The sequence below is a fragment of the Cheilinus undulatus genome, linkage group 6, assembly GCF_018320785.1.
Source record: "Cheilinus undulatus linkage group 6, ASM1832078v1, whole genome shotgun sequence".
Taxonomy (NCBI): domain Eukaryota; kingdom Metazoa; phylum Chordata; class Actinopteri; order Labriformes; family Labridae; genus Cheilinus; species Cheilinus undulatus.
The window spans coordinates 53,491,613-53,515,296 of NC_054870.1; the positions used below are offsets into that span (position 1 = coordinate 53,491,613).

The 23,684-nt window shown below is 41.3% G+C and overlaps 1 protein-coding gene across 1 annotated transcript in view; it reads left to right on the top strand.

Moving 5' to 3' along the window:
* The window catches only part of LOC121511110, an 81,547-nt gene that overhangs the window by 37,474 nt on the left and 20,389 nt on the right, over positions 1–23,684 (top strand). Inside the window, exons 12-23 of the mRNA XM_041789665.1 lie at positions 6,489–6,634; positions 6,756–6,852; positions 8,835–8,984; positions 9,465–9,614; positions 10,295–10,551; positions 12,026–12,161; positions 12,319–12,513; positions 12,948–13,100; positions 16,909–17,126; positions 19,859–20,042; positions 20,121–20,264; positions 20,378–20,758. Coding sequence (XP_041645599.1) covers positions 6,489–6,634; positions 6,756–6,852; positions 8,835–8,984; positions 9,465–9,614; positions 10,295–10,551; positions 12,026–12,161; positions 12,319–12,513; positions 12,948–13,100; positions 16,909–17,126; positions 19,859–20,042; positions 20,121–20,264; positions 20,378–20,758 — 2,211 coding nt within the window. The remainder of the gene's footprint in view (positions 1–6,488; positions 6,635–6,755; positions 6,853–8,834; positions 8,985–9,464; positions 9,615–10,294; positions 10,552–12,025; positions 12,162–12,318; positions 12,514–12,947; positions 13,101–16,908; positions 17,127–19,858; positions 20,043–20,120; positions 20,265–20,377; positions 20,759–23,684) is intronic.

Consider the following 23,684-nt stretch of genomic DNA (forward strand, 5'->3'; position numbering starts at 1 on the left):
GTGGAAACAGGCTTTCACACGCAAAGCCCTCCTAATCCAGAGAGACCAGACCATTGTCTGTATTTCCTAGAGAAACTGTACGATTGTCCTTTGCTTATGTTTGAATTTTGTGTTGTAATTTCATTGTGTACTCAACTTTTTAGCCACTAGATGGGTGTCTTTATATCTTGAACAGGTATTACTGGCTTGTGCTACTTGCTATTAACCTTGCAGAGCAGATGGATTCACCTGTTTCCGTGTTTCTCACTTGTTAATCAATCTTGCAAAGCTCCTGTCTGAACCGTTTGGGCCTGGCTAGAAAGTGACAGGACCAATGAGCGACAAGGGGCAGTACTTTCAGACGTGGCGTAGTCGTGACGTAAGCAGGCAGCAACAAGAGGCTTGTGTAAGTTTTATCAGAACTTGAAATGTCTTTACTTGAAAAACTTGAAAAACAAAGAACAGCAGTGGGTTGTTTTCTTTTCAAAATTCACAAAAGTCGTGTACTGACATGTCTACAGTCGCCATGAATCACGTTACGCAGTTGTCTATGGAGTTTACTCCTAGATAGCGCCTACATCACGTTTTGTTGCTCTGATTGGCCCGTAAAGATGTGACAGACAGAACGTTCATCCAATCACCCTCCAAGTTTTTTGAAACAACAAATCCATCTGGTGTGTCAGGTTAATTTGCTAGTGAATTTTCTCTGAAATATTTGAGCACTTAAATCTAACAGTACTTTTTCTACATACTAACTTTACATATCCTGGTCCTTAATAATGATCAGATCAATGTGTACTTCTGTGTTTTTAACCTTTTAGATTCACTTACATGTAAATACACTTAAACTTAAATGCTTTTCTAGAAGTGTCATGTCATTCTTAGGGTCTATTGATAGTTTATTCAGATATGTAAATCATATTTTTGAGCAGTTTGTTTTCTGAAAGCCTTTAACCCTTTACCTCCTAAATCTAAAAACGGCGATTTGGACATATTTTGTTATTCTGGCTGTAAAATAGTCAGGAAATGCCCTATGTCTGAGAGCTTTGGTCCCTTTTCCCAGGAGTACTTGAACTTGACTTTTCAACATCTGGTTAATGATTATTGCACATTATATGGAATTGTCAGCAGTTTAAAAGAAGAAAAACACAAAAACGGATTTGTTTTTCATGGCTTCTATGAGTAGAAATGTTGTTATTGCTCATGAAGTTTTGATTTGACATTTGAAATGTGAACCTATACATGTTCAGAACAATCAGCAGTCATTTTTAGAGTCTAGGACTCTGGGTGTGCAAAACACAGTGCAAAAGATAACTATATACATAGGCCACAATTGGTGCAAATAATGGTGGAAAAATTCATTCTCAACATTCTCAGTAACATATTGTTATTGCACATGACAGACACGCACACATGCCACTATCTAACACTATTTTTTGAAAGCAAAACACCACTCTCACTCGCTCTCCTTTTACTCTCTTTCTTCACTCTCCTTTCTCACTCGTCTTCTGCCAAAGCTGCCGTTTTCACGGTGCTGTTCGACATTAGCGTAATATATATACCACATATCATATATTGCCGGAAAGCACAGATTCTCAGCTCTCTGTCAGCGCTGGATTTTTTTTAGATTGGGCAAACTTTCGTGGAGTTACAGTGTTGGGAATCTGTGTAGCGGTCTTGCAATACTTCTGGTGTTTTGGTATGAATGCTCATGTCATATGGTTGCGAGTACCGTAATGAACCATGTATGTGTGCATGCCCACAATTCTCAGCTTTCCAGTGTTGTTGGAATTTTTCTGATCGGACAAACTTTGACAGAGTTACGGTAATAATACTCTGGACATATAAGACACAGCGCTGGCGCTGGCTCAGTAGGTAAAGGGTTAAAGTTTTCTTGTGAAGGTTGTTTCCCAATACCCATCGGGCTTCCTGTGGATAAGGTGATCTTTCACTTTTTGTCTACATCGCTAAGGAAGACCACAAATTAAAAGTGTACATTGTGGTCTGTGCTGAGCCCAGCAATAGAATTACCCTGAAGGATTTACCTGAGTGTGGGCTCTTCGGGGTTTTTTGAACATCTGTTTTTAATCCAGCTTCCCTTACTGCTGTCACACTCAGCTGTCAGGTGTAGACGTTGACTCAGGGTTCATCTCTAAGCACAAACTTTGACATTTAAATGTATCATGTTCTGACTTTTGCGTTTGTTTCTACCGCGTCCGTATTTGTTGTTAGCATATGTAAAGGCTCATTTAGGCAAAAGCAAACAGGTTATAGCTTAAAGTGTGTGGCATTAGTTTACTTAATTCATAATTGCTAGCAAACATTAAATGAATAAAAAAGTATATACAAAATAAAGGCCCAAGACCAAGAAAAAGCAAGGAAAGGTTACTAAAAGAGCTGAAATGTACTGACTAATAAACTGAACACACATAAATATAGATAGATCATGATGCACATGGTACCTGGATGTACTAATGTTGACATTAACATGACTTTGTTTGAGAAAATCTTATAAAGGAAGCTTCTGTTTCTACTTTTGTATTGCAATGATTCAGACAGTGAACTACAGCCAGTAACAGGACCAGAAATCAGGAAATCCCACTGTGTTCTCTATCCCAGTCCAGACACGTGGAGCTCACAGTTGAAACCCCACCACAGAGTCCTTTGGCCAACCTTTAAAGCACCCCGATGGTTGTTAAAGAGGCTTAGTGGCTGTTGACGTCCTTGATGTATTTCTGCACATACATGGGGTCTACAGCCCTGGCTTTGACCTCGCTAAAAACTACTGCAGACTTCCAACCCCGAGCCGGAGCAGTCGGGCTGGAAATCAGAATCCAAGGCTGAAAAAACACGTCTGAGATTTAATAAAGGATGGAGAAGGGGATTTCAGAGAGCCGTATTTCCAACCGTTTATTCTTAACGCATCCGTTCATAAAGCTATTTAATTTATTTAGAGTCTTTCCTGCTGTCTTTAGCGTTTTGACTACAAACTGTGAAGCAGAAATAGTTTTACCTTCCGTCTGGTCTGGCTTATTTCACAGAGAATAGCCAACCTTTATAAGAAAGTCCGCTTTGTGTCATTTACAGGACTTCAGTCCGGGCACCTGTCCATGTTGTCCAGCTTCCAGCTTCTTTGTAACATTCACATTAACACCGAGGTACAGCAACGCCTCATTGTTGGACTGCTCTGTGAATAAAATCCTCCATTTAAGATGTCTGTGCATCCTGTGAACATTTATCCTGTATCCTGTTCTCAGGGCACACTAACACTTGGCCCAGTCACCCTGTGCCATGCCAAGGCATGACTGTCCCCCCTTCATGGTCCCCCTGTGGCTGAACAGAGACTTTGTCTCAGTGCAAAGCCCACTTGGCTTTCATTTCATCATAGAGTTTTTTGTAAATTCCTAGAGGGCTTTCATGCGTTTTGCACTGAGAATAAGTTTCCATCAAGCCACTCTGGCATCAGCTCAGATCAGCGGAGGACTGCAGTGATGCTTGACCTTCTGGAACTTTGTCCCCTCTCCTCCAGGATCTCTGGAGCTCAGTCAGAGGGACCGTCAGGTTCTTGGTCTCCTCTCTTACTAAGGTCCTAAGGTTTCTGTAGCCTTCCCCAGATCTGCGCCTGTAAATAATCCTGTCTCTGAGCTCTGCAGCTCCTTTGACTGTTGGTTTCTGCTCTGGTATCATTGTCAGCTGTGAGGCCTTCTATAGAGAGGGGCGTGGCTTTAGAATCATGTCCAATCAGGTTAAGTTACCACAGGTGGATTCCAGTCAAGGTGGAGAAACATCTGAGCAAAGATATCATAAATCTGCCGAGGACTCCGAATGGAAATTAGGCTATGGCTAAATCTGGCACATTTTCATGCCCATGCTCAGTCATGTGCCCTGTTCCCTTACAATCGAACAATCAATCAATCGATCAAGATAAATAGGGGGAACCTGAGTGAAATTTCAAGTGTTTTTGCAAACAGACTGAATACTTATGCCAGTGTGATATTTTAAGTTTTTGTTTTAGCCCCTTAAGTGTGTTGTATCATATCTGATTCATACTTTTATGATACCTCTGTCTAATCAATATGATCATAAATTACTAAAACAAACATCTGAATACAATCTGATAAATGATAAAAATGCCCTCAAGTGGATTATCAGTTTCTAAAAACACCTAAAGTACCAAATGAGATACAAGAAATATATATATTAAATTTTATGGAAATTTGGATTTTTGGGATTTCAGTAGAAAGTGAAATAAACATTTCAGTTCCAAAAAATTAGAATTTTCTGGCTGTAATTTGTGTTTGCAGGCTTAAATGGGTTAGATTAATAAATTTGCTTAAATAAAAGAATAAAAAAAAATGTTTTCACTCCGTTATGATGGGGTACAGTGTGTAGATTATTGAGAATAGAAATTATTTTTTTCTTACTGTAACATCAGGCTGCAACAGTGAAAAATTGTGGGGGGGTCTGAATACTTTCTGACAGCTTGCATATTGAAGCAGCACCTTTGTGCAGTGTTTAACTAATACATGATATATGCATTTAAAATCTAAACCATGCATCCTATCAAAATAGAAAAATTAGAAACACACAGCTGGGTTTGGGCTTGCCCTGTCTTCAGGGTGCAGTATTCCCTTATGGCTTTGTTTACCTAGAGAACATGATCCATGCATCCTTCCATTATCTTTACACTCTACACCACTGATCATCAACTGACGGCCCGGGGGCCACATCAGGCTCCCCAAAGCTTTCTGTCCGGCTTTCTGATGTTGTGGTTTTAAGAATATCCTTTGGCTTTAAATGTATGCAGCTGTTAAATCCATCCCACAAACAATGAACATTGAAATAGTTTGAGAATTTTTTACCATTTGATCTGTTTTTACAGAAATTTACTGTCATAATTAGTAGATATTTAAGGGTTAAGGTTGGCAGAAGTGCTGCAAATATGACCAAATAAAGTGGTGAAAAGAGGTTAAAATGTTGCAAAAATTGGTTAAAGAGGGAAAACGGGTTAAAAAGTATCATAAATTGGTTGCAAATGACAAAAATAGTTCAAAAGTTTAAAAAAAAATAGGTTAAAAATAGGCAAAAATAGAAGAAAAATGGCAAAAATAGATAAAAGAGTGGCACTAAGAGGATAAAACATGTGGGAAATGGTTTAAAGGGGTTAAAGAATGGCAACAATTTGGTTAAGGAAGCAAAAAGGGGCAAGAAGTATTAAAATTTGGTTAAAGTGGCAAAAATACATCATAAATAGCCAGACAAATTAGTGAAAAGGTGTTCAAGAGTGGCACACAAGGGAAATAATTGGCAGGAAAGTTGCAAAAGGGTTGAAGAGTGGGAAAAATGGGTGAGAAGTGGCAAAAATTGGTTAAAAGTTGTAAAAATGTAATGAAAAAAAGGCCAAAAAAAGGCAGAATTGAAGAAATGTGGCAAAAATGGATAAGAGTGGCATAAAGGAGATAAGACATGAAGGAAAAGTGGTTTAAAGGAGTTAAAGAATAGCAAGAATTGGGTCAAAAAGGGGTTAAAATTAGTTAATACTCGTGTTAAATCACAATCGTGGAGGGCTCATTCTCTGGGATTTTCAGGGGCCCGGCCAGTTCTGTTTCAGGCCTGTCTCCTTGTGGTCTGCTGCATGACAGATAATGGGGATAGATCTCTCTGGTAATGCCTAAAAATGTCCTGTGTTTTGAAAGAAAATACAAATACTACTACAATAATATGTTAACCAGACCAAAATATTTATTTAATTTTTGTGTATTTGAAAGTCCTGGCCCCCAGAGTTTCTGTGGAGACTAAATCTGGCCCTTGTGCAGATGTTCTTGATGACCCCTGCTCTACACTATTCTGTTAGAGGTCGTAGGGAGGGGGAGCCTATCCCAGCTCTTTAGAGGAACAGCCACATCAGTTTTACTTTGTACCTACATTGCTTTTCCATGCTTGTGCTTGTGCTTGTGCAGCTGTACCGTGCTGAAGTCCGCCTCCTCCAACTATGACAGGGCTATTCAAGTCACCGTATGGTGCTCTTGCTTATTCAAACAAACTGGACTTTGGGAGTCAGACATGCTCAGGCACGGATTGGTTTGCAGAGTGTGATTGCAGCCCTTCTCCCAAAGAACAAGCACTCTAATTTTTAAGACTTTCGTTTTTTTATTTTATTTTATCTCAAAATCTAAAGACTCCCCTCTTCAGATTATGACCTGATATATTGGCAACTTCATTCTTGTGATATTATGTGGCTTTGTTCACCTTATTCTCTGACTTTTGTCTCTTACGACTATCAACTCATATTCTCAAAATATATTGACTTCTTTCTCCTACAAATTGAGTATTTTTAACATCCTGACTCTTTCCTTGAATATCTCAGTTTGTATTTCTTAAATGTGATCCTAATCCTCCATCATATAAAAGAGCCCACCTGGCATTAGAGCTAAAAACATCTGTGTTGTCAGGCTCTTCAAAGCTCATGTAGGTGTTTCTGAAACAGTCTTTCTCTCTTCTGTCCACAGAGCTCAGCTGAATGTGGGATCAGTCGGAGATCCCAGAGCAGCCAAGGCGCGGAGCAGGAATCAGCGAACCACACCTCGTCGCCCACGGGAGACGAACCGGCCTGTGCTGATGATGTCATCGTCAGACATCCATCAAAGGGAGAAAGGTGACATTTCAGCCTGGCTCCTCCCTCCCTCTCTCTCTCTCTCTCTCTCTCTGTGACTTACATAATGAGAGGTCTTTATGTAAGTCATAATTGGAGTCACATGTCTGTGTTTGCTTTGCAGCAGGAAGCCCGGAGCAGAGCCGAGGCCTGGCACCACCCCACGGGGCCACACACAGCTCCATGCACAGCTCCAGAAGTTCACCGTGTCTGCAGACAAGGTGACCTGACCCTGCAGGGCGCACTTTTATTCCCCATTACATTAAAAATTTATCATTAAACAGAGCAAATGTTGATTCTGAAGTGTCGAGAATGCTGAGAAAAAGTCTTAACAACTCTAAACTGAGGCAGCACTGCCGTCGTATTCAGTGATTATACTCTTAATTTGCAAGCAGCTGTGAGCATTTCACATTTTTGAGTGTTTTTTAAGTTAATTCCTGCTTAGTTGGCTACCATTTTCTCATATATGGTGATTTTAAAACAAATATACAAATGTGTTATTGGTGTACAGCAGGGATGTCAGACTCAATCACAGCAGGGGCCGAATCCTGAATCTGGGTCCAACCTGAGGGCCGAGCAGGGTCCACATTTAACCAGAAACCTCCAAACTAATTTTCACCAGCAATGAATTATGGGGGGAAAAAACCTTAGCACTGATTATTAAGGGTTTTGAGATTGAAAAAGGTGACAATGTTAAGTTTAAAGGCTCAAAATCGGAGATAAAATTTTTAACTTATTAGCTCAAAAGGTTCAAAACATGGCATTTAAAGTCAAAAGAATGTTTTTAAAAGGCAAATATATGAGATAAAAAGTTAAAATAATGATTCTGAAGAGTCAAAATATGAAATAAATTCAAAATTATCACCTTAAAACGTCATAGCGTGAGAAAAACATTTAAATTTTGAGTTTTAAAGGTCAAAATACTACCAAGAATTTAAAATTGAGGATCTAAAAGGTCAAATTATGAGACAAAAGTCAAAGTAAGGAGCTTAAAAGGTCAAAATGTTAGAAAAAAATTCATAAGCATAAGTTTAAAAGGTCAAAATATTACTTGAAATTTAAAATTGAGGATCTAAAAGGTCAAAAAATAAGATAAAAAGTCAAAATTGTGAATTGAAAAGGTAAATATATGAAAAAAAGTCAAAATCATAACTGTGAGATGCAAAATTAAGAATATGAAATGAAAATATAAATGTCTTTACCACATTCCTGACTTTTGATCTAATTTAACTTTAATCTAATTTTTCTGACTTAAGAAGGATATTTTAGATCACCAAGGTTACATTTACATTTTTAAACTGGAGGAAATTTGCAGACCTCAAACCAGTGGACCAGTTATAATAAAAATATTAAAGGATCTGGTGGGCCCGGTGTAACTGTACCCCGGGCCAGATTTGGCACCCGGGCCTTGAGTTTGACACCTCTGGCTTACAGGATCAGACCCATTACCTACATTTGAATTCATTGATTTTTATTATAACTGTCATCTTTCCTCACCATTTTTAATGTCAGTCTCTTTGAAAATGATCAAAACAGATGAATGGCTGTGGGGAATCATGGGAGTGGGTTCACCTGTACTTATCAGGGGTGACAGAACTTGCAGCTGACTTTAGAGGAAACATGAACGAGGTACAGCAACAGAACGGCTGTACCTCAGAACAACTTAACATCAAGTGTTACCATGTATACGGTGATCGTGTTTCATCTGACACTTCCTGTAACAACTACAGAAATTAAACACACAGTTTGTAAAATTCCACCACCAGGGGGCTCTCAACCAACACAATACCAGGACATGACGAGTCAGACCAGCTTGTTTTGAACTGAGGACTCTGTGCAATAAAAACGGCACCTAATAGAGTGTTTTTACTCCACAGAAAGATGACATTCTGTTTTCATTCATAAATTTCTTATAATGAGGGAGAAATGCACTGAAAAAAGCACTTCCTGGTCTCTTTAGATGCAGCACGTGCAGTATGTTCTTCTGCTGTATTTTGTGTTTTTCCATTTGTCTTCTTTAGTTTTGTTTCCCTCATTGTGCTCTTGTGTTTTCTGATTGCTTTTATTCCTTATTTTTCAAATATGTGAGGCTTTCCTTACTCCACATCATGCCAAGTAAAACACTTTAACCTTCTTTGTGCTGTTTGTGTGCTAAATACATTTGTCTTGCCTCTGACCCCTTACCTCTCCTGCTTTCTCTCAGACGTTGTCCTGGCTGAAGGACAATGTGTCCATGGCCACACAGGTGTGTTCAATAGCCAGCTTCGAGGGTCTGGAGGCGGCCCGGAGGTGTCAGCACACTCTGGAACAAGAAATCCTCACCAACAGGGCCAGGATCGAGGTGGTCAAAAGGGTAAGCCAAAGCAAACTGTTGAATTCATGGTTTGTCTGAAAACTTGAGTGCTGGACGGAAGCCCTGAGTGAAAACATCCCGCACATGCTGCAGGCCGGGCATCTCCACAGCCCTGGCTCGTGTATTAATCAGATAATGAGGGAAGGTTTCATCTGAGATGGCTTAACTCACCACAGACTTCAGATTAGATCGAAACTTTTCAGCAGGAATTGCAGCTAGAGCTGAGGAACGTTATGATATTTGGATGTATTTTCAAATAAGACAGGATTGGGCAGTTAATTGTTTTGAATAGTCAAAAGTTGCAGGCAAGCTCCTGCAGATTCCCTAAACATGGGAAGAACATGGGAAACTGGCAGAGAGGGAGGGTTTTACCTTACTCCATGTCATCACTGCTCACTTTTCCAAACGTAATCAAGGTGTTTGAGCAACTCTGTTTAAAAAAAGTCAGTTTATCTAATCAGTTTAATGCTACTTCCTCAGGAGGGCCGGGAACTGGTCCGAGCTCAGCACCCAGGCGGCACCAGGATTGAGGAGTTCTTGGGACAGCTGGAGGTCCTGTGGGAGGAGCTTAGGAGGAGGCACCAGAGGAACGCCGTGTTTCTTAGGGCCTCAGAGGAGCTCGGTTTCAGGGTAAGGTTCATAAAACTCCTCACAACAGGCGATCCTGAGTCATACTGAGGGAAGGGAGTTAGCTCACGAGTTACCGGAGAAATTTATGGTTATGACGGATGATTCTGGATCAGTTCTCCCATTGTGAGAGACTCATGCACTCAGGGTTTAGAGCATGTTCATCTTTACCACCTTAATTAGCGGGCAGTATGGTATTTATATGTTATTTATAAGGCTTATCCAAGGCATATAAACTGTGCGGCCATATAATTCAATTATGGGATGGAAAGAAGCAGCAAATCCACCCCAATTGATGACTGAGTTGGAAAGCGTGAGTCTTTTATTACCAAAAATGTAAGTCACAGCATGGTCTACTTCCATAAGGTAAACCTATTGCTGTTTCCTTTGTATAAAACATAAACTCTGTTTGTTTTTACGGTTCACTTCATTACATGCAAACCCTCAACATAATTAGTCCCTGAATAAGACAGGTTTATTTAAAGAGCAAAATTCAAACGCAAAGCAATCCAGAGTGCTTTACATAGTAAAAAACAGAACATTTATAAAGTTAGAAACATTAAAGAGAGAAAAAATGCATTGAAAATAGAATATAAAATGTAGGATTATGATAAATAAAGGGAAATGCCACAGAAATAACATGATAACTGTGATTAATCCTGTTTTTTAAATACATTTTGTAGGTTGTAAAAGTGCTGCAGGCCCTGGGCAGCCTGGAGGCCTGGCTGGAGTCTGTGGAGCTCTCCATGAAGGAGTCGGCTCTGGCCGGGGACCCCGAAACCATGAGCGTGGCAGAGAGAGAAAGCTGTCTGCTGGAGAAGGAGGTGGCAGCACGCAGCCTGGAGCTCAGCGCTCTGAGGCAAGAGGTGGACCGTCTCCAGGGGCACAGTCACCCACACACCAGAGGCCTGCCAGCTCGCATGGAGGAGGTGGAGACAAAGTGAGTCTATAAGAGGAGCAGAGGGAGAGGTCCGGGCATTCCCAGGACGTCAGTCATCGGAGGAGCTCATGTTATGATCTCGACATTTAGACCCCGGAGGTTTCACTCATCGCTGTGGTCAGGAAATAAAACATGTCAGTGTTTCCAAGAGGTCACAGGATCTGTCGTGTCTGCTGCCCATCACGGAAGAGTTTATTCATTAAGTCCTACATTTTTACCAAAGTTTAGCAAATTTATTTTAACAAACCACAAAATACACAACCATAAATTTTATTTTTAGCTCTCCAAATTGGCAAAAATCCCTCCATGTTCACATTCAGTGCAAAACTTTATTTAAACAACTTCCATTCTGCAGTTTTGAAAGTCCTTTGCAAGTCCGTCTTTTCAATATGACGCCCTTTTTTAGCTAGCTCTCCACAGACGTCACCTGATGGCTCCAGCTGGATCACTTGATACTCCTGTGTGTAACAGATGAAAAATTTTCATTACCAACTTTTGCCATGAAGAAGAAAAAACTTTAACAAGCTAAACATAGATTGATAATAACCCCTCCATCTTCTTCCACTGATCCGGGGCCAGGTCCCGGTGGTAGCAGGTTAGGCAAGTCAACCCTTATTTGCAATTTTTGTCACTTTAATCCATTTATACTGCTTTTAGTATACTTTTGTCTCTTCTTTTTGCCCCATTTTACACTGAAGCCCACTACGTCATGCTTTGCTGCTCCAATTGGTCTGTAGTGAGTATGAAAAACAACATTCGTCCCTCTGAGTTTTGTTTCTGAAAACTTCTGTCCTTCCCAAACCCTTGCCCACAGAAATGTGATGTATATCCTATGATGCCATGGGTATGTGAAACAGTCTGGTGTGTCAGGTAGTCATTTAAGTAGGTTTAAAGAGAATAAAGTAGACTAAAATGTTCTCAAGTTTCCATCTGCTAAATCTTTGAAAGGTAAAAACATCTAAAACTAGTGAACTTTTCATCTAAAGACTAAAATTATTTCAAAAATAGATGCCAGAATTAACGCTGGTGTGTAAAAATAGACTCTCATTCTGAAAAAGACCAGTAAAAAACAAAGGAAAGCCCTCCGTTAGGGTGTTTCCATGGTTGGGAGGATTAGCTGGGGCAAAGATGGACACTCAGGTAGAAGCTCACTCTCAGCAGCTGTTCAACACCTGTGCTGATGTCATTATTTAATACAACATATAAGCAACTTAAGGCTCATTTCTTCTGCAGAAAATACCCTTTGAAATTCTTCCATCCCAAATATAAACTCTGCACGGAGTGAGCACCTCCGTGCCCTGCAGTACAGGCCGTGTTTATATGACACATGATGAATGATTACATTAGCACTATGACAAGCTGCATGTGGTCTCTAATGTGGTTCTGCTGAGGGATGCAGACGTGTTTATACGTATGTGGATTACTGTGAAGGTGTAACTGGTCCCTGAAACACACCCGTTGGTTTGTTTTAAAGATACCATCGTGTCCAAAGTGCCCTGACCCAGCAGAGCTCAGAGCTGCAGGACACCCGGATGCTGACCGAGTTCCTGGAGCGTGTGGAGCTGGAGGAGAGTCAGGAGCTCAGCGGGAGTACGTACAGCCTTGGAAAGGTGAGAAAAGAGCATCATTTACACAAATAATAGTTTGGAATTACCAAACATTTTTAAAACCATAATATCACCTGTATAAAAACTACTTTTCTGCAGGCATAGTATCATTTAAAGCACATTAAAAATGTCAATATTTAAAAATGCACCTGTCTAACAGGTTCTCCATCGTGAGATCTCCTCTACTCCTTCATTGCTGGGTCTCCAGAGCAGTGGTGGTGGCGAGCCCCTGATAGAAAGCATGGGAGACCCTGTGGAGGAACTCAGAGAGGCCGTAGAGATGCTGAACGACACTGTGAGGGAGAGAGGCCGCTCTCAGAGCCATGATCAGGCCATCCAGGAGCTGCTGAGCAAGGTCAGGAGAGGAGACGCAGTTGAAAATGAACTCTAATGTGATCTCTAGTTGTAGTTTATTACGTTTTGCTGTTTTTAATGTTTGTTTGCCATGCTGGATGATGCTGAATGGTTTTTAAGTCTCCCTGCTTTTGGCACAAACAGCTGCACAAACCAATAGAATCACATCTGGTTTGCTTTTGTCTGTGGTTATGTACTTTAATAAGCCCCAAATGAGCCACACTCCTCCTCGCATGAGTGTTTTTGCGCTAATTCGTTTTATTCCTGCACACATGTCAAAAAAGCACATGCACACTCGCCCGCCGGGGACTCCATGACACCATTCTAAACACTAATTTGCAATGTGGCTCTCATTGGAAAACAAATAATACACAGTGAAGCATAATGACTTAATGACAGCCTGCGTGGGCTCATGATGACTTTGTGCCTCTCCAGCATGCCAGCCTGGCTGTTCGAGTGGAGGAGAGTCTGTCCTGCTGCAAAGAGCTGAGTCTGGATGTCCTGGAGAGGGAGACAGACATGGCTGTGCAGTGTGAGCCAGAGCGCTGCGGCCTCGAAGCTCTGCAGGCCAAACAGGACCGCCTGGAGGTGAGAGATGAGGGGCATCAAATGATCCCGGTGCTAACACATGGTTTATTGGTGCAACACAGTACTATATTCAGTAGAGAGGGGGCGGGTAATGGAACCTTGTTGTTCAAGAGCACCTGGATGCAGCTGAGGACCTCAACTTCACACCGGGAGTCGGCCTACCACCGCCATATCTCGTCTTCTAATACCGGAAGTGACTTGAACTGAAGGTCTTTTTCGTTGTTTTCTGTGTGCGTCGCTACCATATTAATAGAGGCAAGTCAGCCACAGAAGGAAATACAAGGAAACAAAATATCGATTTATGATCCCAATTCACATATCACTGAGCAGAGACATAATATGCAACGGAATATTGGCTGGCCGGCCAGACGTCACCGTCGCCGTCATGTTGCCAGAGGAAGGTCTGTTAGGTAATGCAATACAAGCGGACAAGGAATATGCAAGTTTTTGGAATAAAAAGCTCAAACCACGGGATTAAATTGATTTTAATGAACCATTTATAATCATGATCCATATTAAAATAAGAATTGATAGTGAAATATAAAAGCAGAATCTGGTTTCTTGTATTTTCTCAGTTAAATGAGAAGATGTACTACATGATTTAAAATAAAATAATTTTATATACAATATAGTTTCATATACAGTGCTTAACAAATGTATTAGACCACCCTAACCCTAACCAAAGTCAGGTTTATGCCACAGCTGCCCTAAATTAACAGCATTGGTAATTACCAAAATCATTTTTATGTTTCTGCAATGGTTAATACACCAATATGTAGAAGCTCTTTAACCCAAATGATATTTTTAATGCTAAAATAGAATTATTATTATTATCCATGAATTTTCAAATTTACTGATTTACAAAAAACTGTAAAAATAGTAAAGCACATTATTATTTCTTGATTAATATGTCAAATTATAGTTATTTACTGACATTCCTGAACAGAAAAATGATTATTAGTGGTTGAATGTTATGCTTGATTCATTTCTGACTTCTCAGAGAAGCCCAGTGAGCTGGCTCAAGATTGGGTATAAAAAGGTGAATTCAGTTTGAAATTCCTCATTCCTGTTCAAAATGGTAAAACGTGGAGAGCTGACTGAAAATGAAAGAGTCCACATTAAAGCACTTCATGATGCTGGATGGTCTTTGAGACAGATGTGACAGGTGGTCTAATAAATTTGTTAAGCACTGTGTACATATATACAGATCAGAGCATGTGAGCGGAGTGGAGCAATGAGATTTCCCGCTCCTCGCTCACAGAGCTGTTCCTTGCGTCCGCTCGTCCGCTCAGAGGGGATTCACGCCGCTCTGCTCATTATCACTCCACCGCTCACTCAAGTTTCTACCTGCTCCACTCAATCACTCACCGCTCACTCAACGAAAACACGGAGGCGCATTACCATCTTCTCAGTTTTTAAAAAATGACGATGGTGTTAATATTAGTATATCAACACTGTGCAGGCATCTCAAGTCTCTCGGATTATTCCGGCGGAAAGCCCAGTCTGACGTGCTGGATGTCGCTGTCTCTCTGCAGGAGCAGTGAAACCAACACGGGATGCTTCACGGATACAAATTCTTGCAGATGCATTCTGGGTGAGACATGCTTCAAACGCATGGTGTGAGCGGTACCAGAGCAAAATTGGAGCGGGATGGAGCGCAAGATAAGATGCCAGTCCAGCTTTTTTGAAAAAACCGCTCCGCGCTCTGATCAAAATCCTTCCACTCGCGCTCCCCGCTCACTCCCGTTCCGCTCCGCTTACATACTCTGATACAGATACACATGTATACATGTAGAACATTCATATACGAAGAAAACAGCAAAGAAAAAGTTCAATTTGAGTGACTTCCGGTATTAGAAGACGAGACATGTCATCCGTCTTCCGGTATGAAGTGGTCCTCGGCTGCATCCAGGTCCCTCTCTTGTTGTCTCCACCTTTGTTTGTCATCTGCTTTTTTAAAGTCAAGTTTGGCATTTTTGGCCACTACCATGTTGATTTTCTAGATGCAGGAGTGACCATATTTGGACAGGAGGGTGGAGTGAAGTATTAAAGTTCATTTATGTGCTACATTCAGTATTCATGTAGACACTGAAAGAGCCTTACGTCTGTTCTAAAGGGTTCATTTTGTCCATATTTCTGTACTTTCTCTGGCATATAACAGCACACAGTGTGCGAACAAAAAAAGGCAATACCTCCATTCTCTAAATTCTCCATGCCTAAGCCACGCACACGCAGGCAGTCTGAAAGTCCTGACTTGTTGACATGCAAACAAACTGGAAATCCAGCTGTGTTGCAGCCAAGGTGGCATCTCACACGTCCAGTCTGAAACAGGCTTTAGCCACCAGTACTGTTTAAAGAGTGTGGATTTAGCATGGGTTGGGGGGGGGGGGTCAGGTTTAAAGATTGCTGCTAATTTTCTACTAACATATAGATAAAGTAGTGTGGCGGGTTGTAAAAACTGGAACTCAGACTTGCTGGACACTGAGACAGATTATTTGTTGGCTAGATAGATGAAAGGATCTCTAAAGCTCCAGCAGACTGTAAAGCTCCATGGTGTTCTTATGTTTTGTTATATCTTTTCTCTTACTGTGTTGTGTTTTATGCAGATTCATGCATGATTATTTTTGGGAGCTTTTTTGCCATCATTAGACAGAAAAGGATAGTCAAAGAGCGACAGGAAAGATGGTGTTAGAGTAGGGGCAGACGTGGACCCAGCAATGCCAGGTTCAGGACTCAGTCCCATGTCTAGTGTGTTTAGGACTGTTGCCTCAAACATGGACGCCTTCTCTACCAGCTGAACTTACCAGCGCCTAAAAGTTCAGTATATGACGTTGTGTTTCTTTGGTTTGCCATGCTTTTCCGTTTACATGTAGATCATGTTTGTTTCCACTCATTGATTCTTTCGTTGAGGCAGAAGAAAATTGTATAGCACAGCATTCAAGGTAAATTCCCTCTTGTGGATGATTAAGAGTATCATATTGTGTTGTGTGTGCACAAGTACCTGCAGCATTAGCATTTCTGTATTGGTTTTATTGCTTTGTTTTGGAGGTTGTTACTTAATTCTTTCCTTTGACCCTGGATCGCAGACCTGTAGCTCGGTATAATTAAAAAGGGGAAGCCCCCCTCTGCCCACTAACACATTGTTCCACCGCCTGTTTCCTGTTGTGCCAGATTTTCTCACATCTAAAAAGAGCCAGCCCACTCAGCTCTGATTTATTGTATAAACAGCACCGTAAACAATCCCAGCGATACACACATAGAGCGTGCAAAGGTTTATTATTCACACAGGATATTTATTTATGCCTGTGAGTCATTCCTCTGCTCAGTCTGTGTGTTTCCAGAGTATCTGCTGGGGTGTGTTAGTGTCCGGGGGGTCACGGTTGGAGGTGTGACTTTGGTTGATGTTAAAGTTGTGTGTGAGTCAGTTTCTGGCTGCGGTGTGTTTAGCAGCTGTCTGGACTTGATATGACTGAAGAGCAGAAATGAGCTAATCTCCCAAACTAAAATCAGGGTGTCGTCAGCAGACAGGCATCCAGCTCCGTGTACTTAAAGCTTACTGTAGCTGAGAAACATTACCAAGTATTTTTCCCAGACAGCATTCAACGCTATTAATTACTGCTCATCAAAGAAGTAAAAATGTGGTGAAGGTTGCTCCGTTGCTTCAGCCCATGTGTAGCCCATATGAGCCCCACTGAATGATATTCATAAAGCCATGAGATGAGGTCATTCTGAGATACAATTGGTACAGGCTGTCTGAGACGTACAGTGCATGATGGGAGATGATGGATTTGATTGTGATTCTCCACAGGTCGACTATGAAGTCATCAGGGAGGAGGTGAAGGAGGTGGAGGAGCAGGCCTCTCGCCTGGAGGAGCTGTGCCCAGAGAGAGTGCAAGTGCTCGGGGTAAAGATCCGGGCAATGCTGCAGGGCTGGACGGAGCTGGGGAGGAGTGTGACCGAGAACAAGTCACGTCTGCAGGAGTTCATACAGCTCCAGGACTTCTTCAGGAGCTACCTCGCTATGATGTAAGCAGATAGGAGGGGTCACCAGGGGTCTGCAAAGTAAAGTCATCACCATCAGTGACACCGGACATGGTGTAATTCTAACTTTAAACTTTCTGCTGAGTGTTTAGATTTCAGGCATTGCAACTTCACTTTTTCTTGCTGCAAATTATCTCTCCAAAGGAAAACTTTGTCCAGTAGCACCTTTATTTTATTTTATTTTGTTGGCATTGCTCTTTACCTGTCAGAGTGTTTCTCAGCAAAGTTTATTCACAACTCTCAGTTACATGACCAACATGGAGACCTGGAAGGCAGTAAAAGCTTGAGACAGTAGCAGCTACCATTGAGCTCTGTGGGGCTGCAGCCCTGGACATTTTATTCTCCATGTCTTTAAAAACATGCATTTTTAAATCAGTATGACCACCACAGAAAAACAGAGATATTCAAACTGTAGGTTTTCTCTGACTTTGGACCAGTGTTACTCAGCCCATCTCAACCAAAGAGTCAAATTGTTAAGAAGTACCTTTGCAAACGCCACAGTTTAAGTGGTGAAACGCAGCAAAAAGGGTTAAAGTGTAGATAAAATGAAATAAGGTTGGCAAAAAAATGAGCAAAAAAGGAATAAAATGGCAAAAATTAGGTAAAAAGTAGCAAAAATGGGGAGAAAAAGTGGCATATGATAGCAGAGAGTGGCAAAAACGGGTGAGAAGTGATGAAAAATTAGTTACAGGTGGCAAAAGTGGTAAAAACATGTCAAAAAATGAGTGGAAAGTTACTAAAATGGGCAAAAGGAAGCAACGAGTGGCAAAATTTTGGGAAACAGTGACATTGAATGGCAAAAGGGAGGTTAAATGGGTGAAAAGTGGCAGCAATGGGCAAAAAAAATGCAAATAGTAAAAAGCAGGATAAAACAGTCAAAAACTGGGCAAAAGGTGGCAAAAAGCAGTGATAAAAGTGGGCTAAAAGCAGTAAAATGGACTAAAAATGGCATAAAATTGCGGATAAGGGCAATGAAAATATACAGAAATATTTAAAAGTTGACAATTTAAGCCAGCTGTATAAGTGTGGGAAACAAACTGATTAATGTGATTCGCAATGGATAATTTCTGAGGTCAAAGTTTCCTTTATATAAGGTTTTCTGGGGTAATAATATTTCAAGTTAAGACATAAAAGAGCCACAAATAATCTCAAAAGAGCCATGTGTTGAGTATCACTGCGCTGGACCCTTAAACACACCGCAGGGACACTGTTTTGATCACCAAATTTAGACAAGTCTTCACTTAGCTTTAGTGATGTTTACGTGCCAGTATGTCAGTGAAGGTTAGGGTTAAGTAAACTGTATCATTCCCTGGGGGCAATTTTCTTTACAGCCAGCAGAGAATGAATTTAAAAAACAAAGCAGTTCACTGAATACACAGGATACACTACATACAGCTCTACTACATACACAGGTAACCAAACATGCAGATGTAGGCTTCTACATGTTACAGGGACAGATTAGATCGAGTTATTAATAAGGCCTGTAAAAACCAAATAAATGAACTTTTATATCTTCTTGTTCCATGTACCTGCAACCTGACGGCAGCAGCCTGTATTCACAACAAAGGCTGCTGCTGTTTTGGCCTTCCTTGTGGCTCTGGTTCTATAAAGCAGTGGTTCTCAACCTTGGGCTTGCGAGACACTGAGAGGGGGTCTCCAGATGCAATAAAAAACTAAGAATATCAACCACTTTTTTTTACCCCTTTTTGCCCATTTTAACCACAATTAACCCATCTTTCCCAGTTCATATCAATTTTCATCCCAGTCCACTTCATTTCCACCAATTTTTTGCACTTAAAAGCCATTTCAGCCACTTTTATTCCCCTTTTACCACTTTTTGTGCCCATTTCTGCCATTTTTATCCAATTTTTGCCACTTTTAATGCATTTATGTTCTTTAAAAATCCAATTTGATCACCCTTTCCATAATTTTTGCCATTATTAACCAACTTTAGCAATTTTAACATAAGTTACATTCATGCATTCATTTCATTTAAAGAAGGCTATTTACTACACAGATGAATAAATCAAGATATTTGTTTCTTTGATAAGAGTTGTTATTATTCAGGTCAAATATAAAATATGGATTTCACTGGTCCTTTTTAACAGTGCTATATAGTGCAATAGAATACAACAGAAAAGCAAACAGGTGTAACTTCTTTATGTGAGAGGCAAAAAAAAAACCCAGCTTTACTGACTAATTGCAAACAAAAACAAGGACTTTATCTTTGAAACTTATGACCATCTCTTACCTCAGGAAAAATATGTAGTATATTGCAGAGGAAATGAGGAGTTTTATTTGTATTTCTATAAACCTTAAAGATGGGTAACTGTGTATTAGTACAGATTCTCCCTGCAGATTATAGCGACACCTCCCTGTATTGACCTTTTATCCATTAAAGCGGGGCGTGAGGATGTTGTGACCCCCTCGTTGGCCTGATTTTCTTTTGTAATCCTTAATGAGAACATCTGCTCATTACGATGTCTTCTAAAGGGAAGAACAGGATGTTCTGGATGTTAAGCACAGGTCCCTGGTGAAATGTATAATTTAAGATGCGCTGAGGAGGTCAGCTGGAGTTTCCTGGGCTGAGTGTGACAGGGCGATGAATGTCTGTGCTATCAGGGAGTCTGCTTACTTTCATGGTGTTTGTGCATGTATGGCTTCCCTCACAGCTCTGTTCCTTGTCTCTGTCATCCCCCCCGCCCTCCTCTGTACAGCTCATGGACGGAGGACACCAGGTCGTGCATTTTCTCTGATGCTGCTCTGCATCCTGGGAAAGATGGTCGAAAGCCGCTGGCTGCAGAGCTGGATCTGCAGATCGAGCAGAAGTTTGAGGAATTTGATGAGCTGGCGACCAGGGGGAGGAGCATTTTAGACAAAGATCACCACCTCACACAGATGGTGAGGATAACAAGGCTTTTATTAAAGCGTAAGTTCAATTTTAACCTGGTTTTATAAACCCTGAGTGATGCCTTGCAGGTGAAAGAGCGCATGGAGGAGCTCAGGAGCATGCTTGGATGGATTTTGGTTCACTGGAGAGCTCAGAAACAGCAGTGGCTATATAAGAAGAGCAAACAGGAGTCTTCACAGGATAACATTTATTCTGAGGCCACAGTAACAGAGGTAAATGAACAGAACATTGTAACATTGTAACAGAAAGGCATTAAACGTAGGATGAATAACTCTCTTGGAAGGTCTTATCTTCATGTGTGAGTAATTATTTTTCCTCACTATAGCTCCATTCACAGACTCTGGCTCCTGTTTTAGACGACTACAATTCCCATCAGCCCCCAGTCCCCATCTCTGATGAAGACAGAGTAGATGCAGCAGGAGACAGTCAGCCTTCCTCCTTGCAGGCTGAGCTTTCAGAGGAGAAGCAGTTAGACGACGGGTATGAAGTCATGAAAAGCATCAGCCCACCAGTCAGCGAGGCCCCCTCCTCAGAGTCTCCCAAACCCTCTATCATGGTCCTCAAGGACCACAGCAGTCCTGCTCTAGGGGGAACAGTGAACCTCATCCTCAGCTTTGCTAACCCAGGGGAGAGCCAGGTTCAGGTGCTGGAGCCACCTGCTGGGACTGTGGAGGTAGTGGAGGAGAGCTGTGAGCCCATGCACAGGGTGAGAAAACACTCTTACAAAGTTAGGAATCACAATTTTTAGGACACCAGTGATTACTGCTGTTTACTCCTGCTGGGCCGCACCAGCTCTGCATACAGTATGTTTACATGACCCAAGTAAAAATGTTATTTCTGCAACTATATTTTGGTTAGTTTGAATGTTATGAACCTCTCCTCTCAGCAGTAACTAAACAATGACACAGCTTTAGTGTGAACAGAACATATGCAGAGCTGGTTTAACAGGCCTCTAAATTCCAGTCCAGCATCATCCATTCTCTGTAGAGACACTGCATGTGATCTCCTGCTGTTCATTCCTCCCCCTCTTCACCTTCACATCCTCCTTTTTCTTCCTCAGCCTGCTGTGCCTCAACCTTCTGCCTGTAAAAACTTTTGGAGGCGCTGCCAGGGGCTTTTGGAAAATACTTTTGGTAGTTTAAAGCGAAAGAAAAAGATTTATCGGCAGAGTGCAAACGAGGTAAATTGCGCGTTGTGAAGTGGCGCTGCATGCTGCGTCTCAAAGTGTGCTGGGACTGCATGCTGTGTAAGGTTGTTTTTCTGGGGGCAGCATGCTCTACTAACTCCTGTGGAGAGGAACAGTAAGACTGCAGCTTCCAGAGAGCCAGTGACCTGTCTATAAGCAGGTTAGAAGAGTTAAAGAGCAGCCATGCTAGAGTGCTATCATTTGAGCACTTAGACCAGTGATCATCAGCTGGCGGCCCGAGGGTTATGTCAGGCCCCCCAAAGCTTCCTATCCGGCCCCCAGAAGATCATTAAATTCAGAAAATGTGAGTAGGAAAAGAAGATGTTGTGTTTTTAAGGGTATCTTTGGGCTTTAAATATCTGCAGATGTGAAGTCCATTCCCAAAAACGACAGATATTGAAACATTTTTACCTAGAATGACTTAACATTTGATCTGTTTGATCTGAAATCCACTTGCCAGCCATTGTTAGTAAATAAAAATATAAAAATGGATTAATACTGGCAGAAATGTTGCAAAATGGTCTAATAAAGTGGTGAAAAGGGGTTAGAATGAGGCAAAAAAAAGGGTGATACATGTCAAAATTGGTTGTAGAGTGGCACAAAGGAACAAAAATGGCAGGAAAAGTGGTGAAAGAGGTTAAAAAGTGGCAAAAGGTGGGCAGAAATGCTTCTGAAATGGCAGGATAAAGTGGTGAGAAGTTGCAACATTTGGTTTAAAAGTGGCAAAAACAGGCAGAAAAAAAATGGTGGAAAGGGTTTAAAATTGACAAAAATGGGTTTCAATTGGCAAAAATGGGTTAAAATTGGTGGGGGAAAAATGATTAAAACAGGTGAAAATTTGGCTAAATTGATGTCAAGTGGCAAATTTGTAGTATTAAAAATATTATGGGTTTGTTTTTTAAGCATCTGGAGAACCCCTCTCAGTGTCTCACGACCCCCAATGGGGTCCTGACCCCAGGATTGAGAACCACTGCTTTTTGGGGTGTGTCGTAATGCCCAGGCATGATGAACTCTCTCAGGGCTCTACAGATAAGATCTAAAAAAAGAGAGAGAGGGGAGGGATGGAGGGAGAGAGAATCCCAGAGTGAAATCAGAGTGTTATGTTAGATTTAACGATGTGGTCCTGCTCCTGAAACTGTGCAACAAGCAGCACTAAAACTGTGTTTTTAACATAAATACATTTTGAATTACTCTCACATTTTTGATATTGACAGGCGTTACGTAACCCTTTTAAACAAGGATTATCTGAGTAAGCTAGAGGCAATGCAAACAAAGGTGGACCTCTGAAATATACTGAAGGACTCTGTGCAACAATCTGTCAGCAGTCGTTCTCCCTTGAAGCTTTTCTTGTGTAAACTCAGATGAATGGATATATTCTCAGCAGACACTCAGACAATTAATCAGAGCGTTTACAGTCCAACTTTCCTCTGATGAAACTTTTCTTTGGACCTCCTCGTGTTCAGAGAGTCTGGATTAGTGCCTGGAAGCTCTGATGACAGAGGCTGAATGAGGGTGATGAGTAGGAAACGCTCACACTTGTCCTCCTGCTGTGAATGTTGACAGATGCTCTCTCTCCTCCTGTTTTTTCACCACGAGCCCGATGTAAACCTGCTGGTTCAGCCCTCTGAGGCGGTGCCACGGCCGTGTACAAGAGGTGACCTCATCTTTACTTCCTGTGAAACTCGTGCTCCAACACGGCTCCCAGCAGGAGTGAGTGTTTTACACCAGCACAGGCTCAGTCATTGGACAAAGAACCGGGGCTGAACTTTGTAGGAAGGCCCCAGACTGCACACGGTGATTTATAGTCTGGGGCTTCCACAGAAACAAGAGATTAGTCACAGAGTTGGAAGGTCAAACCATTACAGCTGCACATGACGGCATGTACACCCACATGTGATTCTGGTTAAGATCTGCAGGCGTGTAAATGCATCATGTCCTTGTTCCTTTGTCCTTTCATGCTAACATTTTTGTCTTTGTGTTGTTTTTACATCTGTGATGCTGCTGCAGGTTTGTATACTTCTAAGTCTGTGATGTTTGAATAGCAGCTGACATAAATCAGTTTGTCTCTCATGTCATTTATAACACAAATAACTCATGTGCTTGTTAAGGACTGTAGGACTCCTGTAAGGTTGTCAACATTTTCAATACTTTGCTAGTTTTTGATACAGCGAGATTTTAACTAACAAATCTCTCATGTTTGATCATATCAAAAGTTGTTGTTGCTTTAAAAGAAATACTGCTGTCTGCAGTGGAGGATACGCTCAAATCCAACGCCACGTCTCAGCTCATGTACGTATTTTTACAGGACAGGTGGACTTAAACAGGTGCTGGATTTGAGGGGCATTCAAACATTACACTCAACCAGGGATGAATGACTTAGAAATAATCTGATTGGGGTTTTTTCCCCCAATATTGCAATTTGACATGCTTCTCATCTTATGTATTT